The sequence below is a fragment of the Barbatula barbatula genome (genome assembly GCF_947034865.1).
Source record: "Barbatula barbatula genome assembly, chromosome: 5".
Lineage (NCBI taxonomy): Eukaryota > Metazoa > Chordata > Actinopteri > Cypriniformes > Nemacheilidae > Barbatula > Barbatula barbatula.
In genome coordinates this window covers 5,734,220-5,759,216 of record NC_136769.1, presented here as the reverse complement: position 1 = coordinate 5,759,216, position 24,997 = coordinate 5,734,220, and the positions used below count along the sequence as shown (strand labels likewise).

General features: G+C 44.8%; 1 protein-coding gene across 2 annotated transcripts; it reads left to right on the top strand.

Annotated features, from left to right (window-relative positions):
• LOC306893965 (Fc receptor-like protein 5) lies at window positions 1–23,528 on the top strand. Of its 2 annotated transcripts, XM_079456162.1 has the most exons (12): window positions 1–268; window positions 8,412–8,447; window positions 9,077–9,334; window positions 9,863–10,129; window positions 11,338–11,625; window positions 17,385–17,660; window positions 18,004–18,285; window positions 18,369–18,506; window positions 18,586–18,744; window positions 18,832–19,122; window positions 19,203–19,454; window positions 21,252–23,528. In XM_079456162.1, the coding sequence occupies exons 1-12, from the start codon at window positions 238–240 to the stop codon at window positions 21,395–21,397; spliced, it is 2,424 nt and encodes an 807-aa protein (XP_079312288.1). In that variant the 5' UTR covers window positions 1–237; the 3' UTR covers window positions 21,398–23,528. The 2 variants fall into 2 exon arrangements, with proteins under 2 accessions (XP_079312288.1, XP_079312289.1); XM_079456163.1 differs by lacking the exons at window positions 17,385–17,660; window positions 18,004–18,285 and having other exon boundaries at window positions 21–268; window positions 21,252–22,479.
• Window positions 23,529–24,997: the final 1,469 nt, after the last annotated feature.

The window sequence follows — 24,997 nt, the reverse complement described above, 5'->3', positions numbered from 1 at the left end:
GTAGACGGTCCCTCTGAGGCGGATGACGTCACATCATTCCATAGAGGTGAACGTGTTTTCAGCCTTTATAAAACATAAACTTCTGCAGACAACAATGTTGGAGGTAATGTTTATAACAATCGGGAATTATAATTAAATGTAATTGCAAATTTAAAATGTATATTAACAAAGCTATTGAAAGCGGAAGTCCGAATGTCCGAATATGAAACCAACTTTACCGCAGTCTCATAGATCAGGATGGAGCTCAGTTCTCTTCTTCTAGTGATCTGTGAGTATTATCTTCTTCTCAGTGTTTCTGCATTTTTCAAAACCTTTTCTTGCTGCTCTCTTGAATTCTTTATCTCGTGATATACAGCAGTGACCAAAAGTGTCAAACTTTGCACAATTGAAATGTTTCTTCTCTCTTTATTAGTTGTGTATGGAGTGCAAACTAAAGCTGAGCTTTAAGATGAATTTAGGAAAAGTTACACCAACAGACGTTTGAGACGATGCTCATGAGAATGACTATAAAACAATAACTTAATAACTAGTGTATGCTATATTTGCCCGGATATATATATATTTTTTGTATAGTACAACAAACTCTATTTCCTGATACGCTGCCTTTTTGCCTTATTTTGTCCAGTAAATACGTTAAAAAACATTGTTTTGTCCTAATTTATTACTAAATATCATATTATAGGCATTACTATATAGTTTTTTTTGTCCAGCACAACGTTTAACTTTTATCTTCATTGACACATTCATCAGTTCTCCACCAGATCTATCAAGATCAAATCCATGAACTGAGTTATTTAAAACATCAGTTTCAGTCAAGGAATTAGTTTACCTCAAAGTAAAATACGTATAATAATAGTTATTAGGGATGCACCAAAATGAAAATGCAATAATGAACAGTATAAAATAAAATTCAAACTAAAATGTTTAACTTGACCCTACTCATGAAATAATAATGTACAGCACTTCTGGGGATGGGGACTTCAGACAGATAATCATCAAGCTTGTCATCTGCCTGACATTTGAGAAAGATTTGAGAGAGTTTATTTAAATAATAAATATTTCATCTAATAAAATCTAGTTAACGTTGTTTATTTTATGTTATTTATTAGTGTTGTTTTTTGAGCACAGCCTCTCGTTGGCATTTAGGTCAAGAGGCGTGATGATGCCAGTGTTATTGAGCAGGTTGCCTAAGTTTGAATGTTTTTATTCGTATTTGTATTTTTTAAAACAGAATACCTGCGACATCTGGCTTTGGCTAATAATTGTAAAACGTCTCGGTTACGGCTGTAACCTCCGTTCCCTGATGGAGGGAACGAGACGTTGTTTGAGAGACTGACTGGGGTTTGATCTTGAGAACCTACCTTCTCCGAGATAATTAATTAAAAAACGCCAATGGGCTTGGCGAATGGCACACGCACGCCAGTCTCCGCCCCGTACATACGGGTATAAAAGGAAGATGGCGGCGGTCATTCACTCACCCTTTGTACTGAGGAACCTGAGAGGGCACTCCCGGTCACTGTAGTGATTCGGCGCAGCGTTGGGGCATGAAGTAACAACGTCTCGTTCCCTCCATCAGGGAACGGAGGTTACAGCCGTAACCGAGACGTTCCCCTTCAGTCGGTCTCTCGACGTTGTTTGAGAGACTGACTGGGGATATATCTAAACGCCCCAGCGCTTGCACCGATATTACGACCTCCAGCGAAGCGACCCTGACTAGGCTAGCGAGTCACAAGAGTGCTACCGCGAGATGTAATCTTCCAGTCACATAGTATTGGTCATACTGAGAAGCCTCTACTGACGGCCTCACGGACAGTGGCGTACGCCTCTAGTAGCGAGGAGCTGTCCGGAGCCGAACACTGGGGAAACACTGCTCTCCTCTTAGAAGAGTGTGCTACGGAGGCCACATCCTACCCGGAGGGGAGGTACATGTGGAGACATGACATGGTCTCCCCGGCGGGGAGAACAACATGCGGAACGGTGTTAGCCCGAATAGGGGAACAATCCAGGTGGGATACCACCGGCGGGGAGGTCACAGATTCACCAATCGGGAAATCCTGAGTGAGGAATTCAACACACGGGACGACCCAAAGGGGAGTCACTACGTATGGGGCACTAGTCCTAATACAGGGGTCTGCCTGAGCAGGGATGACTCTACCTGTAACGGACCTGGTTCTAACAGACGGCTCCGCCCAGTCTGTTACCAAGTGCAATGCTTAGTGATGGATGGAATGCCTATACTTCGCCCGAGAGGGGAAAGTAGGTAGGCTACAATAGCGCACTAGTCTCACCTGGTGAGGGGAGAAGGCGCTTTCGCAGGCGTACGCCCAAACCAGGAGCCCACCCTAAACGTTGGCGGCGTTTAAGGGATGTGCTGCAACTGGTTCCACGTGGAGATTGTAAAATCTCGTGAAGGTACTGGGCGTAGCCCAACCTGCAGTTCTACAATGTCTGCCAGAGAGGCGCCCTGTGCCAGTGCCCACGAGTGGAGTGGGCTCTCACTGCCAGCGGGCACGGCGATCCTGGGATTGGTACCCAGTGCGCCACTTCTGTTTGGAGACAGCCCCCCCCGGGAGCCGTCTCCCAGAACAGACAAAGAGCTGCTCAGAGCTTCTGAGGCTCTGTGTGCGGTCCAGACCGAGGCGCAGCGCGCGTACTGGACACAACACATAGAAAGGTTGGGTCTTCCTCTCCGGAGGGAAGCGCCTGCAGGTTCACCACCTGGTCCCGGAAGGGAGTAGTGGGAAGCTTGGGCTCGTTGTCGGGATAGGATCTCAGGACCACGTGAGAATTACCGATCCCGAGTTCCAGGCACCTCTGGGACACAGAGAATGCCTGTAGGTCCCCCACCCTCTTGATGGAGGTGAGCGCCACAAAGAGTGCATCTTTCATCCGACTGAGGAAGATTGGCAATACTTAGGGGCTCACCAGGGCCGTACCAAGGCCCTGTAGGACCCCATTAGGGTCCCAAGAGGGTACGGAGCGCGGCCAGGGTGGACACACCCTTCTCGCGCTCCTGAGGAACCTGGTGACCAGGTTGTGCTGACGGGGATACTTACCTGCGGGTCAGCACTGATCCGATCAGGCAACTCCGCGGGTTCTCCTCCCGGGGAGAACACCAGGACAATTGGCACCACTTATAAGCGTATGACCGCCTAGAGGCGGGGCTCTAGCCTGTAAGACAGTCTCCCGGACCGCTAACGGGCAAGCCCTCGTCCCGTCCAGGGGCCAGGCATGGAGGTTCCAGAGGCCTGCGTTGGGGTGCCACAACGTGCCCTTCCCCTGCAACGGAAGATCCTTCGTCAGGGGAATGGGCCAGGGGGGCTGTCGTCAGATCTACCAGATCCGAGAGCCAGGTCTGGTTGGGCCAGTATGGCATCACTCACCAGAACCTGATGCCCCTTTCTCTGACCTTGCACAGGACCTGTGCAAGGAGGCTCACTGAGGGGGAAGGCGTACTTCCGCTTGTCCCGCGGCCAGCTGTGTGCTAGGGCATCCGTGCCGAGGGGACCCTCGGTCTGGGAATACCATAGCGGGTAATGGGTGGAGTCCGGGGAGGCAACAGGTCCACCTGTGCCTGCCGAACCGCTTCCCACATGAGCCGGCTGCACGGGGATGGAGTCGCCACTCTCCGTGGGGAGTACACTGTCGAGAGAGCGCATCGGCTGTCTGGTTCAGGTTGCCCAGAAGAAACGTGGCCCGCAGGGATTCACCTGCTGACTCCCAAGGAGGAGGCGTCGGGCGAGTTGTGATAACTGCGGTGAGCGTATGCCGCCTTGCGTTGATGTACGCTACGGCAGTCGTGCTGTCCAACCGGACTAGCACGTGTTTGTCCTGCACGAGGGGCTGGAGCCTCCTCAGTGCCAGAAGGACTGCCAACAACTCTAGGCAGTTGATATGCCCACGCAGTCGGGGACCTGTCCACCGACCCGATCCTGCGTGCCCACTTGCACACCGCACCCCACCCTTGCAGGGAGGCGTCTGTCGTTCCCACGACACGCCTCGAAACCTGTCCGAGCGGGACCCCCGCTCGGAGAAATGGTCAAGTCTGACCAGGGTAAGAGAGTGCGAAGGCACTGAGGCGTTACCGTAATCCGCCTGGTGCCGGCGTGCCACGCCGTCCAGGGAACCCGACTCTGTAGCCAGTGCTGAAGCGGCCGCATGTGCATCAACCCGAGAGGGATTACCCCCGTCGAGGACGGCATGTGCCCCAGGAGCCTCTGAAAATTCTTCAGCGGCGTCGAGGGATTCTGACTGATCAACCTCAGACAACGCAGCACTGACTGTGCACGCTCGTTGGTGAGACGTGCTGACATACGGACAGAGTCTAGTTCCATACCGAGGTAAGAGGTGCTCTGCGCGGGGGAGAGCTTGCTCTTCTCCTGGTTGACCCGGAGGCCTAGACGGTCTAGGTGCCGAAGCACAAGGTCCCTGTGCGTGCACAACACATCTCGCGAGTGTGCCAAGACAAGCCAGTCGTCAAGATAGTTTAGCACTCGCACGCCTTGCTCCCTGCCAGGAGCTAAGGCAGCCTCCACTAGCTTGGAAAAAACCCGTGGAGACAGGGCCAGACCGAATGGCAGGACCCTGTACTGATTCGCCCTTCCCTCGAACACGAACCGTAGGAACGGCCGGTGTCGGGGGAGAATAGAGACGTGAAAGTACGCGTCCTTCAGGTCGATTGCCACGAACCAATCCTGGTGACGTACCGAGCCCAGGATGCGCCTCTGCGTCAGCACTCTGAACGGCAGCTTGTGCAGGTGCTTGTTCAGGTGCCGCAGATCCAAAAATGGGCCGCAGCCCCCAGCCCTTTTTTTGGGCACGATGAAGTACTGGCTGTAAAACTCGGACGACATCTCGGTTATAGGGACGGGTTCGACCGCACCCTTCGCCAGAAGGGCGGCGACCTCCTGCCGAAGTACGGAAGCATTCTCTCCTCGCCCCGAGGTGTACAGAATGCCACGAAACTTGGGGGGGGCGCCTGGCGAATTGGATCGAGTAACCGAGACGGACCGTCCTCTCTATCCAGTGTGACGGGCTGGTGCGCTACCAAGCGCCCAAGAACCGTGACAACGGGACCAGAGGGACAATCTGCCTCACCGTGCCGGGGGAGGCTGGTTCGGTGGCTGACAGTACGGTCACCTCGCACAGGGGGGACCCCCAGGGAGGTTGACGGCTCTGTATGTTTACCTGCTTCGGGCAGCCCAACGCAATGTCCAGGGGGGGATTGCGGTCGGCGGCCCGATCCATCCCATACACCGTCTGGACGAGAGTGTTGTGGAGGAAAACCCAGGGGAGATTTGTCTCTTTGAGAGTATGTGGGCGCCGGACCCTGAAAAGGGCCCAGACTCGATGGAACGCGGCAGGCAGCGTCCTTTTCCGATCCGGCATTGGAAAGGCCGGGATTCGGGCCCAGTAAAATCTCCCCCTGGTTCGTCCCGTCAGGGCCGCTTTAAAGAGCCTCTTGGCGGGCTGCTGACGGGGAACAGATGCCCTCTTCCGCGGGGGTCCACCTCTGGTGGGTCGTCCTCTGGGAGGTTCCTTAACCGGAGGGCCGCCGCGGGAGGGCAGGGCTGCTGGGAACCAGACTGTGCCCGAGACCATGCCGACCTGTTGGCGGGCACGTTGCCGCGTGGCAGGATCTGTTCGATCGCCTCAGTCTGCCAGACCGCGGAGAACTGCCGTCCTCCACGGTATCACCAAGCAGCCCTGCTTGCGAGATGGGCGCATCCAGAACCGACGTTCTGGGCGCCGCTCACCTGCGCAAGACTAAGCCACAGATGCCTCTCTTGGACCACCATTGTGGACATCGACCGACCCAGTGCACGTGCCGTGGCCTTCGTCGCTCGTAGCGCGAGGTCTGTGGCAGTACGTAGCTCTCATACGAGTTGGGTCGAACTTCCCGTCGTCCAAATCCTTCAGGACTTACCTGAAAAACCCGGAGGACCGCCATGGCGTGGAGAGCGGAGGCGGTTCGTCCAGCAGCACTGCAAGTCTTCGACGAGTGTCGAAGAGCTTACGTGCTCTGGACGGGAGTCTAGGTCGAGCCCCCCCCAGTGGCAGCTGTCTGCGGGCACAAGTGGCCCGCGACTGCACGCTCCACGCGGGGAACGTCAACATAGACTCTAGCCGCCCCACCAACCAGGGAAGTCACAGCCACAGAGCCCTCCGGCCTGAAACGCGCCAAAAGGAGCGCATTCCAGGACTTGGCGAGCTCGTCATGCACCTCCGGAAAAATGGTAACGGAGCGGGCGTGGCTTTTGACCACGCCCCCGAAACCGCGCATCTAGCCGCGAGCGTTCCGGCGAGGATGTTGTTACACCCTGCAACCCGATGCACGCGGCTGCCCGGGAAAGCATGGCCGACATCTTAGCCCGAGTCTCCTCCGGAGCTCTCTTCCGCATCCGATGCCAGCAGGCAGCTGTCCGACGCAGCGACAGAGATAGCGTCATCATCCGTGTGCGAAGTCTTACCACTATGAGACGGCCGTCTGCCGCTCGTAGGGGACGAACCAGGTGAGCGTGAAGAGGTATAGATGGTCCGCGAGCGTGAAGCTGACGGAGCGACATCTATCGCGTCCCTAAATCACCCCCACCGCTCGCCAAAGCAGTCAACCTCGCCGAAACGGCAGCTGAACACGCCTGGGAAACAGACGGGGTGGTGGCAGCGCTCGAAAGAACGTAGCCAACTGTGACCGCAACACCCTGATTGCTATGTCCGCACACATGGGACATTGCATCAGTGAAAACCTGCCTCAGCATGCTTGCCCAAGCAAGTGACACAGGAATCATGGCCGTCAGACTCCGGGATGAGTCTGTCGCACCCAAGGATACAGCTACGAAACATGCTCGTAGCCGGAGGGACTTACCTCTTAAGGTCTGTAGCCTTCTGCCGAAACGCCCAGGGGAAGTCCACCGAAAGGAGAAGTCCGCTGCTCCGCGTCATAAATCCAGCAGGTTTTTCTCGAAGTCGAGTATCGCGTGTAGCATCAGCAAACACACAGGTTCCGAAGAACAAAGGATGAGTGAATGACCGCCGCCATCTTCCTTTTATACCCGTATGTACGGGGCGGAGACTGGCGTGCGTGTGCCATTCGCCAAGCCCATTGGCGTTTTTTAATTAATTATCTCGGAGAAGGTAGGTTCTCAAGATCAAACCCCAGTCAGTCTCTCAAACAACGTCGAGAGACCGACTGAAGGGGAACTGCTGTTTTTCATGTAGCCTAGTTTATCATATTGTCTTTTTTAAAGCAGTCTATTTTTATGTGCCGTGTGATGGTGCAAAGTTTTTGATAAACCGAAATTTGTGTGTTTTGTCTTTAATTAGATTTAAACTTCAATAGCCAAAATCAAAGTAGGCTACTTGAAGTCTAAAGAAACGCGCGGTAGCCTAAGCATTTTAGATGTCCCCGATAGCCTAGCCAGGCTACTATTCGTCTTCCTGACCAGTGCATCAGAATGCATGCAGGCCAGGGAAACCAAACAAACAACCCCATGAATCTCTTTAATAAAAGCAATAAAAATACGTATTTTTTCCTGCGGGACGTGAGAAGACACAAAATCAATGCATCTCTATTATTGTGCGGGAATAGATTCTCAGAGTTTTGCGGGAGTGGACATGCATATTGCGGGAGCGTAACACATACGTTGTGGGAGCGGGCGGTAATGGTCAGAAATTCGGCGGGCGCGGGATGAAGAAAACAGTCCCGCGCAGGGCTCTAGTGCATGCCCCTCAGCTGGTGCAGAGAGACGAGTCTATTTTTCTCTGATCTCCTTCTCCTGCGCTTCTCCGTCTGCACGCGGGTTCTCTGCAAACATCGCGGCCCGGATTTGTGATCGAATATTCGGTGCATCCCTAATAGATCCAGACCCTACACTACCACCATTATTTTGTCCAGTTAATTACAAATCGGTGTTGAATGAACAAGTCACAGTTAATCTTTTGTAAATATGCATGTGGGTTTGTGTGATTCTTCATGTTTAGATTTGAGATCTAGATCAGTGATTCTCAAACTGTGGTCAATGTAAAACATACCAGCAGTTCTATGAATAAGAAGCATCCACTGGTGGTACATGACAGGACAGAAAATTGAAAACTATTTAAAAGGTTTGATGAAGTGTATGAATGAATGAATGTTTGATGAATGTGGCCTTTTTTTAGCACGACCTTATTTTCCAAACCAATAATTTGGTTCTTGAAACAAAGACATGTTGCTTAAAGTTAAAACTCAAAACACATTAAGCCTGTTTTTACATAAGTTTCAATTTTCTCAATATTTTCTGAAAACTCAACAGCCATGTTAAAACACAAACACCTTATAAATATGCGTGTATAAAATAACGTTGTTTTATTATGTATCAGCTCCATGTTTAGGTTTAAACTGAAACAAGTTTTTTTCTCTTTTTTCTTTACAGTGCTGATTTCAGCGATCGACTCTGAAGAAACTGAAGGTGAGTCACTTTGTTTTATTGATCACATCACATACAATATTCATGATCTGAGAGCTGAAATATACAAATGATCTTTTGTGAAGCACAAGATTGACCACCATTAGGGAAATCATTCATATATCCATTCTCATAGCCAACATTAATGCTTTCAGATGAATGGGGAAGAACGATTATAAAAGAATATATAAAATACATTATTCTGCTCAGTTTTCCATGTTTTAAATCTACTTTTAGTGCATAATTGCAAAAGAAGTACATTTTATACTGATTTAAGGCTGTAATACACTACAAGACTTTTGCTCAGATTCTGAACAGATGTTCAGTCTGGACTTGTTGCACAAAGTCTGCGCTAGTCTGCAGATTTTAGCGTGTAGTGTGATGCCCTGTTTTTCTCTGCAAACATTCAAGTGTGTGATGTCTAGTTTTGTTTAAATCTGTTGAGATGTTAAAAGTCGTGTAGTGTATTCCAGCCTTAAGTTTACTTATGATTTACCAATGAGATCAACAAGATCTTTTTAAAACACTTGCTCACATCTCAATGATGTAAACGTTTAAAATCTTGTGTTAGAATCAGGAAAGGCCGGCAGATCACAATATGTTCACAATTCCCAATGATTTAATATTGACAGATATAAAAGCAACTCTGACTGTACAGCCACAGAGTTCTGTGTTCACTGGAGACACAGTTACTTTGACCTGTGCGATGGATCAGTCCTCTGGATTGGAGATTCTCTTTCTCACACCCTCAAACTATGAATACAGTGAAGCTTCAGGAACTAAAAGAATCAGTTCTGTGAAAGTCTCTGATGGAGGAGAATACAAGTGCAGAGCCAGAAGAGGAAACTATTACACACTATACAGTGATCCAATAAGAGTGACAGTAGAGGGCAAGTATTATTACTCACATAATACACTGTTCTGAAAACACATTCAATATTTCACACTGAAATGGCAATTGCAGTCATAGAGGTCAAAACCTGTAGTCTAATACAGAATGTGTGTTTTGCAATCTGTTAATATAGATTGAATCGTGTTTCATTCATAGAGTGTTCATGAATGGCGTTCACCTTTAAACACTAAACAACAGTCACACTGTATTCTGTTCTGCATACTATATTAATATAGCATAGTTTGTACAATAATATCTGGAATATGTTTATATTAAAATTGTGTATTGACACTTACTTTAATTGGACCATTTATTGATCATTGAGACTTGTATTATGCTGTTTAAGACTAGAAAGTACACAAGAATTCTGTGCCTTTCAGAAATACCTCAGATTAAATGAAGCCTTTCTAATAAAAAGTAGTTGCATATCCATCATCACCAGACTGAAATCCACAGATGTGCAGCAGATACAGCAGGACATTATTTGACAAGATTTACAGTGTGATTTGTTTTTTTTATTGTACAGAAAGACCAAAAGCTCAAGTGTCTGTACGGCCTGGTGAACATGTATTCAGAGGAGAAACTGTCACTCTCACATGTGACATCACTGGAGGAGGAAACACTAGCTGGCAGTACAGATGGTATAAAGATTCACATTATTACACCGTCAGTTATAAACAGAAATACACAATCAGTTCTGTTAGTGAGCATCATGCGGGTAAATACACCTGTAGAGGATCAGAGATCAGAGGATTCTCACACACCAGTGATGCAGTTACACTGACAGTATCAGGTGAGTGTTTATCTGTATTCAGTCATATTTTGCTCACCGTGAAACATTTTATTCATTATAACTTTAGTTTATCAGGTTAGTTTCTTGAGATTATAATCTTTTAAAATAGAAAATAATATGTAAACAAAACATAAACAATAAATTCAACAAACATGAAATAACAGACAGATGTGACACAAACGTATAGTGATGAACAGTGTTGGATTTATAATATCTCCACAGCTATTGTTTTTTTTATTGAAAAGAGAAAGTCGTCATTCTGTGTAGATAAATGAAATGTACAGTAGTGTTCTCTATTTCAGATTAAAATCATTACTGTCACACTGGGAAGAAGATCATAGTAGTAAATAAAATAAAACCTCAAATCAAAGTACTCTAGTAATTTCATTTATAATCTTATAGACTCACTGGCCACTTTATTAGGTACACCTTACTAGTACCGGGTTGGACCCCCTTTTGCCTTCAGATCTGCCTCAATCCTTCATGGCTCAAGGCCTCAAGGTTCGACGTGTTGTGCGTTCAGAGATGCTCTTCTGCAGACCTCTGTTGTAACGACTGGTTATTTCAGTTACTGTTGCCTTTCTATCAGCTCCAACCAGTCTGGCCATTCTCCTCTGACCTCTGGCATCCACAAGGCATTTGCGCACACAGAACTGACGCTCACTGGATATTTTCTCTTTTCAGACCATTCTCTGTGAACCCTAGAGATGGTTGTGCGTGAAAATCCCATTAGATCAGCAGTCTCTGAAATACTCAGACCAGCCCGTCTGCACCAACAACAACGTTCAAAGTCACTTAAATCACCTTTAAGTTCACGGTTTGAACTGCAGCAGATCGTCTTGACCATGTCTACATGCCTAAATGCATTGAGTTGCTGCCATGTGATTGGCTGATTAATGACCAGTTGGACAGGTGTACCTAATAGAGTGACCAGCGAGTGTATATTGAAGTTAACAGTTTTATTGATGCTATATAAGCATTAAAGACTTTAAGGTTATCTTTCAAATGTTTTTAATGGCTTTTCACAGACAGAGTGACACATAAAGTACTGGAGCTTTTATAAAACACTTATAACACATAATTGCAATATAATAAACACAAATATTTAATATGCCGTTGCTTTAGACCAAACTGGAACGTTCCATTCATAATAATATGTTTGTGTGTGTATTAAAGCCCTATGAGTAAATATGACATTATCTTTACAGCTTTACCCAGAGCTACAGTGAGAGTAACACCAGACACATCTGTGTTCACTGGAGAGACAGTCACTCTGAAGTGTGAGATAGAAGAACAATACAGATCATTAAACTGGAGATATCTGTGGTATAAAGACAGAACTGAAGTTTATAAGACTCAACATTACACTGTAAACACAAACACTCTCACTATCAGTTCAGTTACTCAATCTGATCAGAGTCAGTACTCGTGTGAAACAGAGATACGTGAACGACCAAAGACTTCATCAAGATCATCTGTTGATCTCATTGTGACGGGTGAGTTTAATATCATCTCATGTGTGTGTGTTAAAGAAACATTATGTCAGTGATCATGTTTATCAGTGTTTTAGGAGGACCAGAAATATATGGTTTCATTTTCATGAATCATTCAGATTTATGGATATAAACAGTCTATGATAAAAGAGTTATTAAACCTTATTTACCCAGAGCTCCAGTGACTGAAACAACATTTATTATGTTCTTATAGATTCATTAGTTTTTATATGATAGATTCATTTAATCTTATATGTGACCAGATTAGTTTCTTGAGATTAAAAGCTTTTTTGAGTCAAAAACAAAACATGACAATAAATTCAACAAACACAAAACCAGAGACTGAAAATGACAAATGTGTTAAGAAGTTGGATCTTTCATATTATCAAAGCTATTTGTATCTTTTAAAATTCATATAGAAATCCTGTGTTGAGAGATGAAATCCACTGTCCTGTACTTTTATAAATAAATGTAGTTTCTTTGCAGTAATAAGATGATCATAGTATATAAAACCCTTTATACCTGCAATACATGAGATCAAAAACAGTGATGTGTGAGAGAACGACAGACAGCTCCAGAGTTACAGATTAAAAATGACTAAAAATATAAAAGTGGTTTACCCAAAAATATATTTAATACTTTACTTACCAGCATGCAATACCAGTGACTTCTTTTCTTCAGCTAAACAGAAATGAACAATTTGACATTACAATGTTGTAATTGTAAGTCATTACTGAATCTAAATGTAACGTGGCTGCCTTAGGCGGGGATCGAACCCGGGTCTGCAGTGCTCAAGTGCAAGGTGTTTACCACTAAGCTAACTCCCCAACAGTTGAACCCAAAAGCAGAAGAGCAATGAGCCAGGATGCCTGTGTTTCTTTCCAAAAATAGAATCTTTACTTGTAGAAAAAACACAAAGTACAAATAAACAAGGAAAGCCGAGCTTCCATAAAACAGTGAAACAAAACAGACACTAGGGTCAAAAAGGTATAAAGTAACAAACTTGAAATCTTGATCACAGCGCACAGAAAACATAGGCTCAAGACTGAACACAAAGGCAGGGAACAAACAGACTTATAAAGGGCTAGACACAGGTGAAGGGTATGAGGATTAACGAGCAGAGTAATGGACGAGGTTAGGGACGTTGGCGCCATCTGCAGGATTGGAGGGAACAAGCAAAAGATGAGATCTTTACAGGAGCCCCTCTCCTAGGAACGGCTCCTGACGTTCTTCTGGCAGTTCCCTCGGGCTCGGTGGAATTCTGAGATGAGTCGGATCCAGGATGTCTCGAGCAGGAACCCAGCTCCGCTCCTCCTGGCCATAGCCCTCCCAGTCCACCAGATATTGAGTTCTCCCACGGACCTGGCGAGAATCAAGCAGTCTACGGACTGTAAACTGGCTGCCCATCAATGATGCGGGGTGCTGGGGCACGCTTCCTAGCTGGGGACAGAGTAGAGCAAACAACAGGTCTTAGACGGGAAACATGAAAAGTGGGGTGAACCTTCATGGACCTGGGGAGGTGGAGTCGATAGGAAACTGGATTAATCTTCCTGAGGATCTTGAATGGACCGATGTATCGTGGGGCCAGCTTGCGGGATTCCACCCGCAGAGGAAGATCTCGGGTTGACAGCCACACTCTTTGCCCTGAGTGAAGCGAGGGTCCCACCTTCCGGTGTCGATTAGCCTGCCTCCGTTGTTGTCGACTGGCCCTCAATAAAGCAACACGTGCTCTTTGCCAGGAACGTCGGCACCGGCGGACCAGCTGAGTGGCAGCAGGGACGTCAACCTCTGGCTCCTGTCCGGGAAACAGAGGGGGAGGGAAACCATACTGACATTCAAAAGGAGACATGTCTAGGGAGGAATGGTAAAGGGTGTTTTGAGCGAATTCAGCCCAGATTAATCGAGAGCTCCATGTGGATTGATTGTCGGAAACCAGGCATCTTAATGTCCTTTCAATGTCTTGATTTACTCTCTCTGTCTGGCCGTTGGACTGGGGGTGGAAGCCAGAAGACAGGCTGATGGAAGATCCGATAAGCCGTCCGAATGCCTTCCAGAACCGGGAAGTGAACTGTGGACCCCGGTCGGAAACCATATCCTGCGGGAAGCCGTGGATCCTGAACACATGCCTCATCAACAGTTCTGCGGTTTGGTTTGCTGTGGGGAGCTTGGGCAGAGGTAAGAGATGGCAAGTCTTTGAAAATCTATCCACCACCACCAGAATTACCGTATTTCCTTGAGAGTGTGGTAAACCTGTGATAAAGTCCAGGGAAATGTGAGACCAAGGGCGTCTTGGAATAGGAAGTGGGTACAGCAAGCCTTGAGGGTGGGTTCTAGGCTCCTTATTCTGGGCACAAACTGAGCAGGCAGTGACGAAGGCCCGGACGTCTTTGTGCAGTTTAGGCCACCAGAACTTCCTCTGGACAAGCTTGCATGTTCTGGTAGTTCCCGGGTGTCCAGAGGGGAGGGAAGCATGAGCCCACTGCAAAACCTCAGAACGCAGACAGTTAGGGACAAAGAGACGCCCAGGAGGGCCATTACCTGGTCCTGGCTGCTGCAGTTGGGCCCTCTTGACAGCCGTCTCAATATCCCACTGGATGGGGGCCACCACCCTGGAAGTGGGGAGAATGGGTTCTGGAACGGACTCCCCCTCTTGTGGCTCAAACTGTCTCGAGAGTGCATCTGGTTTGAGATTCTTGGAACCTGGGCGATAGGAAAGAGTGAAGTTAAACCGGTTAAAAAAGAGGGCCCAACGGGCTTGTCGAGAATTCAACCTCTTAGCCTCCCGGATGTAAATGAGGTTTCTGTGGTCCGTCCATATGAAAAAAGGGTGTTTGGACCCCTCCAGCCAATGCCTCCACTCTTCCAATGCCATCTTAATGGCCAGCAGTTCCCTGTTTCCAATATCATAATTTCTCTGAGTTGGGGTAAGCCGACGAGAGAAAAAAGCACATGGGTGAAGCTTATTATCACTCCTACTCCTCTGTGATAGAACAGCTCCTACCCCCACATCTGAGGCATCCACCTCCAATACAAAGGGTATCTCTGGATCAGGGAGAGTTAGGATTGGGGCAGATGTAAAGAGTCGCTTCAATCTATTGAAGGCTTGATTAGCTCTGCTGGTCCACACAAATGGTTTGGCTGATTTCTTAGTCAGTGCGGAGAGAGGCTCTGCAACAGAACTAAAGTCTCTAATGAACCTCCTATAAAAATTGGAAAAGCCCAAAAAGCGCTGTACCTGCTTCACCGAAGTTGGATGGGGCCAATCCAAGACTGCCTGGATCTTGCCAGGATCCATATGAAGGCTGCCCTTGGACACATGGAAGCCTAGAAATGAGACTGCTGGAACATGAAACTCACTCTTCTCCAGCTTCACAAAGAGTTTGTGTTTTAGCAGCTGGACCAGAACCTGCCGAACATGCTGAATATGTTCCTGGTAGTTGCGGGAGAATATGAGTATGTCATCCAGATAAACAAATACAGAAATATTCAGCATCTCTCTGAGAACATCATTAATAAAGGCCTGGAAGACTGCTGGAGCATTAACCAGGCCGAATGGCATTACCTGGTATTCGTAGTGGCCCGTTGGAGTGTTGAATGCAGTCTTCCACTCGTCTCCCTCACGGATTCTAACTAGATGGTATGCATTACGAAGGTCCAGCTTCGTAAATATGGTGGCACCCTGCAAGATCTCAAAAGCCGTGGTCATGAGGGGAAGAGGGTACCGGTTCTTGACGGTAAAACGGTTTAAGCCTCTGTAGTCAATGCAGGGTCGGAGGCTGCCATCCTTCTTTTCAACAAAGAAAAAACCCGCTCCTGCAGGTGAGGTAGAAGGACGGACGAATCCGCTGTCCAGAGCTTCTTTTAGGTACTTGTCCATGGCTAATCTTTCAGGACCAGAGAGAGAGTAGAGCCTTCCACGAGGTGGGCAGGTACCAGGAACCAGTTCAATAGGGCAATCATAAAGTCTATGAGGGGGCAGTGAGGCAGCTCTGTCCTTACTGAAAACCTCATAAAGGTCTGCATACTCCGGGGGAACTCGGGATAACTCGGGAAGATGAGCTACAGGCTTGGTCTTAGCTGACTCCATCTTGGGAACAGCCATGACTTCAGTGGACAGTATCTCGGGAACAGAGGCAGATCTCCACATGGAGATATCTGATGAAGGTTCTGGGAATGATTCTAGGGGATTGGGGGAACAGCAGAAGGCGAAACACGGCAGTTAGTTCCCCAGGATCTAACAATCCCTCGGGCCCAGTCAACATGTGGGTTGTGAGCAGTCAGCCAAGGGAAGCCAAGGATTAGAGGAAGCTTAGGAGAATGAATCAAAAAGAACTGTATCTGTTCCTGGTGTTGCCCCACCTTTAGCTGGAGAGATGGGGTACAATGATTAACCTGTCCTGAACCCAGAGGACTGCCATCAACTGCTGTAATGTTAAGGGGTTTCTGAAGCATCACAGGCTGAATAGAAAGTCTCTCGGCCATCTCAAAGTCCATAAAACTCCCAGCGGCCCCAGAGTCTACAAAGGCACTAACTTGATGATGTTGAATGCCCTGGGTGATGGTGGCATGGATGGTCAAACCAGAGGTCGCCGAGCAGGGGGTGATTCCTATTCTCGCCCTGGACCCCCTCCTCCTGGACGAGAGTGGGCTTTTCCCGACAACTCAGGGCATGCAAAGCGAAAGTGGCCTGGCTTGCCACAATAGAGACAGCATCTCTCTCTCATCCGTCTGTTACGTTCAGCTTGAGATATCCTGGTCCCACCCAACTGCATGGGTTCCTCTGGGTCACTAGGAGACGAACGTAGTTTAATAGGGCTAGCAGACTCAAGCAATCTGTTCTCCAGTTGTCGCTCCTGTTGACGTTCCCTGAGACGGTCTACCCGGATGGCCACGTCAATGAAGGATTCGAGATCAGGCACAGGGTCTCGGTATGCTAACTCATCCTTGAGCTCAGGAGACAAGGCATGGTGAAAGGTAGCTCTCAGGGCTCTTTGATCCCATCCACTCTCTGTGGCGAGAGTGCGAAACTCGATAGCAAACTCTGCTGCACACCGGGTACCTTGAGAGAGATTGAGTAAGCGGTGATCCACATCTCCCCTACTAGCTGGATGATGGAAAACTCTCTTCATCTCAGAAATGAAGTCTTGACTGTTGGCTGTGAGTGGAGATCGCTGATCCCACAAGGCTGAGGCCCAGTCCAATGCCTTGCCAGTGAGAAGGGTAATGATGTACGCCACTCTACTACTTTCGGTGGGAAAGCTGCTAGGCTGGAGCTGGAAGGCCAGTGTACACTGAGTAATGAAACCTCTGCATCTCTCAGGACTGCCATCAAATCGTTCAGGGGCAGGTAGTCTGGGCTCCGATGGTAAAGCAACCATAGACCTGAGTGGGAGATCAGGAGGTGGGTCTCGGGACTGGGTTTGAGACTGGTGACTCAGAAGGTGAAGGATCTCTGACAGAGCCTGATCATGCCTCTGAACTGTTGCGGCTTGCTCCGAAAGGGCTGACAGAATTCGATCGACCTTTGAGAGTGGTGAAGACTCTTCTGCTGGGCTCAGTTCCATGGTTCAGTCTTGCTGTAACGTGGCTGCCTTAGGCAGACAGACTTATAAAGGGCTAGACACAGGTGAAGGGTATGAGGATTAACGAGCAGAGTAATGGACGAGGTTAGGGACGTTGGCGCCATCTGCAGGATTGGAGGGAACAAGCAAAAGATGAGATCTTTACACTAAAGCATCTGAATTTGTTTTATTCTCCCGCAGGATCAAAACCAAAAGCTGAACTCACATCAGATACTGAAGGATCTGTACTGACGGGAAACACAGTGACTCTGAAGTGTCTCATGAATCACTTAACTGGATGGAAGTTTTACTGGTATCAACACACACAGAACACTGAGAAGACGACAACAGATACAAACTCCTACACAATATACAAAGCTTCAGTTTCAGATGGAGGTCAGTTCTGGTGTAGAGCTGGAAGAGGGAATCCAGTCTATTACACAGACTACAGTGATGTGCTGTGGATCAATGTTACAGGTGAGATTTTGAGATGTCATGAGGTCAGACAGGTGTAGATATTTCATCTTTTCTATGGGTTGTAGTGTCTTAACTCCATGAATACATTTTCTGTCATTATTTGATGTCCCCTTACGCTGTTCCAAACTTACAGTCATCCATGTAACACAAGACGAGAAATGTTAAAGAATGACTTCAGACGAACTGGAATTTATCAGTTGGACATATTTTTTTATGCTTTTTTTGTGGCATTTTTGGAGTTAGACTCTTGTTCATGTGTCAGTTTTATAACTTGTCCGCTGGACAAATGCTTTACTTCCTAAACCTACAAATAAATAAATTATATTTTGTTATGTTTGCACAGAGAGTCCTAAAGCAGTTTTGAGCGTTGAGCCTGACAAACAGCTGTTCTCAGGAGAAACTGTCACTGTGAGATGTGACATACAGACTGAACAAGACACTGAGTGGACATACAGCTGGACTGTAGAGAAATATAACCGCTGGAATACAGTCAACCAATGCAAAACACAAGAGTGTAAAATCACAGTTAACCATCAGCACAGCGGTAACTACACGTGTGGAGGAAAGAGAGTAAACGGACAAAACTCTGAGAAGAGTGATGCTGTTACACTGACTGTATCATCATGTGAGTTTATATGTTTGTTCATCATCATTACTGTGAAGAACTGAAGTGTCACATGTTATTCATGAGAGATTTCTCACTTTCAGATCAACCCAAGACAGTTTTAAGAGTTTCTCCACAGCAGTGGCTGACTGAAGGAGATTCAGTGACTCTGATGTGTGAGGTTAACAGATCCTCTACAGGCTGGACATTCAGCTGGTTAACTAAACACAATCTTTCCTCAGGTAATACCATCTCAGTTAGTTATTTTCTATTGAATATTCCATCTTTAAACCTTAATGTGAAGCACATTTCTCTCTCCAGGTTATGATCTGGTGTCAGACAGCAGTGGAGGATCTAAAGGCAACTACACTGTGAGTTCTGCTGCTCTGAAGCACACAGGAGTTTATATGTGCCGAGCAGAGAGAGGAGATCCAGTCTATCACACACACCACAGCAACACACAACCACTGTGGATCACTGGTGACTTCAACACACACAACTAAACAACAACAAGCTCTTATATCCTTCATTTATTCATTCATCTATATACTGTGTTTTTCTTCTCAGGTGTTTCTTCTTCAGTGTCTCTGAACATCAGACCCAACCGAACTCAACACTTCTCATCTGAATCTCTCTCTCTGAGCTGTGAGGATCACAGGAACTCTACTGGATGGACAGTGAGAAGATACACAAACACACTGGAAACTTGTCCATCATCATCATCATCATCATCGGTCAGATCTACAGGAACAGAATCTACATGTACAATCAGATCTCTCATCACGTCTGACACTGGAGTGTACTGGTGTGAGTCTGAATCTGGACACAAACTTCATCCTGTTAATATCTCAATACACGGTGAGTTTATAATTCTGTATTTATTATCTTAACACAAAATATCACTATTATTACATTACATTTGTTCCTCTGTTGTGTAGACGGTGATGTGATTCTGGACAGTCCTGTTCATCCTGTGACTGAAGGAGATTCTCTGACTCTTCACTGTTTATATCGATATAAAAACCCGTCAAACCTCAGAGCTGAATACTATAAAGATGGATCAGAGGTGCAGAATCAGACTACAGGAGACACATTGATCATCTCTACAGTCTCCAAGTCACATGAGGATTTCTACTACTGTAAACACCCAGAGAGAGGAGCGTCTCTAAAGAGCTGGATCTCAGTCACAGGTGAGCGCAGCGTTTCTCAAACTGTGGGGAACTGCCCCACTGGTGGGGAATAGAGACGTGACAGGTGGGGCGCGCCAAACGGGAGGAAATGTTCCTTTTTATGCCTTATATGGAAACGTGAGATCAACTCTTCCGGAATTTTGTGTTCATGGTTACAAATGAAATTGTAGTGAGGTAGGCGGGGCGAGAGCCGGGATTCGAGGCCGGTGCGTGAATGATTACGAGCGTCAGCTGTACTCGCACCGGTCTGGTATCACGGAGGAGATTGTGAACCATAAGTGGACGAGCGACCGGACCGTCAGTGAGAGAGGACCGGGCCCGGAAGTTATGTTTGTGTCTTGTCTTTTACGTCCTTGTTTATTTGATTAAAGATGTTAAATGTTCGCCGGTTCCCGCCTCCTTCCTTCCCTTCATGGAACTTTGTTACACTGATGCCGAAACCCAATAGTACGGGGCGCGTACAGATGACGCTCGTTATCATTCACGCACCGGCCTCGAATCCCGGCTCTCGTCCCGCCTACCTCGCTACAGAAATTTTTAACCTTTTGAGCGGTATCCGGTTTGGTCCCATATATGGGATTTTATTTCCGTGGCCCTGAGAATACGGTCCCAGATATGAGATTTAGAATGTTCAGTGACTGCCAGATTCAAATTGTGCTTTCGCGCGTTGGTTTGCGCTGAGCAGAGACGGACGAGCTCAGCGCTGTCATCACAACTATTTTTCAACCTAATAATGTTTATTTTAGGTTTCAGACATTTAAATACACATAAGCACAAGTAGAACAATACATTTGGAGTTTGTAAGATACACACTCATGTCTGTGGAAGCAGCAATAACAATCTATTCAAATATAATTTGACGACGTGTTATTCACATCAGACAAACATAGTGGAAGTAACTATAAAGTTTACAAGAGTTAAAGTTCTCGGAGTTCACCGGCCACTTTCTTGCATGTATTTCGGGAGAAACTGATGACAGACAAATAAACTCTCTGAACTGCGTCGCAAAGAAACATGGTGGCACCCGTCTCACGTATAGATCAAGATTATTTATTAATGACCAAACACACTCACTTACACATTTTTGAGAATCGTAATATCAGATAGTTGATGACGTGGTAAGCAAGTTTGTGAATATTTTGAAATAAAAAAGGAAATTAAGGCGATCTGTCATAAAGTGTGTCACGTGACAAATATGACGCGTCGCCATGGAAACATTAAGGGGTAATCATTACTAGTCTACATGGAGTCTATATTAAAAGAACATTAGATACGAGACCCCGAGAAAAATATAACCTGGAACCGAAGTGCCAAAATAACATGACATCAGCATTTTAATTGTAACGGAACAAACTTTCGCGGCCATATTTAAATGTTTTTTTTACAGATTTCAAAATGGCACTTTTATATCTTTTCTATTTTTGAAATTAGTAGTGCACAGCTGCACTTTTATTTTCTCTATTTTTTTTATTTCATGAAAGTTATTATGACACAGCTTCACTTTTATTTTCTTTATTTTAGAACTTTCTGTTATTTAATGTATATTTGTATTTTAGATACGACTTGTTACTCTGATACTACTTTTTAGTTCAATAAATTGGAACATGTTAAGCTTGTTGCGCATTTCATTAACATTGTGTTGGGGCGATGGGGGCAGGTGGGGCTTGAAAATTCCCCCTTGTCTAAAGTGGGGAATGACCAAAAAAGTTTGAGAACCACTGTAGTCTGTCATGTGATGTGAGATGAGTTTGTTATAGTTCAGATATTCTGCATGATAACATGTTCACACTTTTTCAGGTTTTCAGGAGGAGACGTCTGGTCTCAAGATGTTCAGTTTTCTGCTGGCAGTTTGTCCATATCTGTTAGTGACAGTCGTGCTGGTGTTCAAATGCTTCAGATTGAGAGATGAAACATCTGATTTATCAGATCACACGAATAAGTAACACATGAAAACAACATCTTAATATATAAGAATAACATTTTTATGTTTGTTGTTTCAGATGTTGCTTCTGGTTGTAATGATGTGACATGTGATTAAATGAACATAAATGTAATGATGTGATCTCAGATTAAATCAAAGACCAGCGGAGAAAAACACAACAGCACATTTACTAAAACTAACTATAAACAACTCAAAGCTTTATGTGCATCACAGTAAATGCTCGATAATCTCCGTTCTCTTATAGCAACAGACTTTGTGTCATTATTACTATTAGTTATATTTTTACTGTAAACTTTTCATACTGTGTAATATTCATGACAGTCATAACACTTGTTTTCAGCTCATATATTTAAGTGTCATGTGATAATGTGTAGATCTGATATCAGGTTCAGTAACAAAACCTGGATAGTAAAGAAAACAGGTTTGATTATTTTCACTGTATTGATCTGAGAAGTTTAAGAAAAACAGAAGCAACATTTAGTCAAATTAACTTTGCAAGTGTAAATGTTTTTTTCTGGTGTTGTGAGTCTTGTGTTAATACTTTTATATCGCTGGTGTGTTGCAGTAAAAGGTCAAATCAGTAAATTCAGGTGTTTTGTGCTATTGAAAGAGAGAGAAATTGAGAGATGTTTTGCTTCAGATGTAATATGTCAGTGGGTTTGTATAAGGTTTGGGTGTAATATAGTAAAATCATGGTGTTAATGTGATTTTAAAATCCCTGCATCTGTATGAGGTCCTCTTACTTAACTGTGTCTGTATCCCATTTCCAACGGTCTGTGTGATTCCTAAGAGATCAACTAAATGTATTTATTATCATCTAACAACAGGTTCTACCCAAAGTGCATTTGACTAAATCTTAAACTTTTATCTTCATTCCCAAATTATTTTAATGACATTAAGTATTACTGAAGATTATTTGTGTTACATATGAGTGAATAACTTTGTTATTCTGTAGACTATATGCAATAGTTATGTGTCTCTGTTTTGTGTTTCTGTTCATTAGAGTTAAGAAGCATTTTTATAACAATTTTGCTATTTTGTTTTGTGAAGTACACAATATTTTGTAATAAATATTTAACTTTATACAGTATTTCTGTAAGAAGTTGTTTGTGTTTCGCAAATATTTCTTAAATCACAGATTTTAAGATGATGTCATGTTTTACTGTAGCTCTAGCCTAGAACATTTCTTACGGTCACATTACTTGAGTTTATTCTCACCTTGATTTTTCTGAGACTAAATGTAAAATTTTACATCAGAAATATATGCAGTTTCTCTTTAACCTATGAACTTGAAGAAGTTGTTAATGTGTTTCAATACAATTGTGTTTCATGAAGGAAGATATTTGGAAGAACTTCAGTAACCAAACAGATCTCATCCCCATTTATGTCCATATAGGGAAAATAAATATTATGGGAGTCAATGGGGGATGAGATCTGTTTGGCCACTGACATGCTTCCAAATATCTTCCTTTGTGTTTAGCAGAACAAAGACATTTAAACCGATTTAAAACAACCTGGGGTGAGTCAATGACGACAACATTTTCATTTTTGGGTGAACTGTTCCTTTAATAAAATGATGAGCAGAATTAAATACAGTCCAATAGATGAGTTGCATAGTTGACACAATGTTGCTGTCCGGTTTGTAAAGTAATAATGTTTTAAAAACCAGTAAATTGTAGGAATAAAGCAGAAGCGATAACTGGATGAATAAATGACACACATTTTATATGACGTAGTTCTTCTTTAAAAGTTAAAGTAGTTAAAGGGTCATAAAAGACTGAGGCCCCTGAATCCTCATGTCTCATGGTGCTGTGCTCAAGAAAACACCACAACAGTTTACGAAGTAAAAACTAAAGGAATCCTTAACACAGACTTTACCAAAGTACCAAAGATGATCTGAAAGAGACTCATGAGCGCCACCTACAGGTGTAATGATGTAACATCACTGAATAAATCACTGAACCCTTCTGAAGAAATACTGTATATTTGGTATAAAGACTCTTGTACTTCAAAAAAAACCTTTTAATTCATTTTATGAGTATTTTGATCTTTATTTTTACCCAGATGTAAAAGTATAAGCTACTCTTGTAGCCAAAGCAACTTTCTCTTAAATAAACTTTCCTCTGTGACCCAACACTGAACTCACTGTGTTTGTATTCTCTCATCTCGCCACATTAACGTTGATTTTGTTTCTTGTATTGTAAGGCGTATGGAAGTAAATGAATGTGTGGTGAAGATGTTATAAGTCTTTTACACACTAGGTGTCGCTGTGATTCCTCTGTGTTGTTTATTGATTCACTGAGACCTTCATTAGTCTGTATCCTGTAACACAGATGACATTAAACGTCACTCACTGTAAGTTAAACTCAATGTGTGCATCCCAAATCACATAAACATGGAGAGACCGGGTATGGTTGTAACGCCACGAGTTCCACCAATCAGGGATAAGATATGAGTCATGTGATCGCTTCAGTGTGTACCCGCCTCCTCCCAGATCCACAGGGATAGTTATCAAGGCAAAGAAAAGAAAGAGCAGAGAAAACCTACAAAGACAATGGATGAGGATCCAGAGAGCTCAGATGATGGAAACTTCTGTGTTGTCTGTATGGAGCCCTTTTCCAAGTCAAAGCCAAAGGAATTGTGGGTAAATGTTACATGTTCTACATGTGTTTGTTAGATCTGCATGTTCTTATCCATTACACACTTGTTGTCATTAAATAAAAACATTAGTGTTGAGTTGAGTTTTATCAGTCAGACTCATTTAATGAAATATACACAAACTAGTGAGTTAGACAGAAAGTGGAAGGTGGTGGTGGTGCAGATACTGTGTGAGTGAAGCGTTTATGGAGAAGTCAGTGATATGGTTTTGTGGATGGTTTCTGGTAACCCATATCAAGTCTTTAGTATTATTTTTTTGTCCTAGATTTGGTTTTGGTTCCTCTCTTAATAAAGCTTGATGAGATGGGTTTGTCTTTTTATCTTGTTGGGCAGAATATGAAAGTAACCAGACCGCAGGATTTCAGCTGTCAATCATCTCTTCAAAATAAATGTGTCACAAGCTGCAGGTTAAAATCTACATTCATGAGGTTAGAGTTTCAGAAAATGCTTCATATGAGCAATAGTTTTACTGAAACTTGCCCTTTAAGAAAGTTTTATTGAAAGATAAATATGTGACTCTGTAAAGCTGTTTGAAAACAGTGCTTGTAAAGAGCTAGGCAAACGGAAACGTGACATAGATGTTAAGCCAGTGATCTGATAAACACTGAACAAAATTATAAACACAACACTTTTGTTTTTGCCTCCATTTTTCATGAGCTGAACTCAAAGATCTAAGACTTTCTATGTACACAAAAGGCCAATTTCTCTCATATATTGTTCACAAATCTGTCTAAATGTGTGTTAGTGAGCACTTCTCCTTTACTGAGAGAATCCATCCACCTCACAGGTGTGACATATCAAGATGATGATTATACAGCATTAGTATTGCACAGGTGGGCTTAGGCTGGTCTCTAAACTGAGCAGTTTTATCACACAGCACAATGTCCGAGATGTCACAAGTTTTAAGGGAGCGTGCAGTTCACATGCTGACAGCAGGAATGTC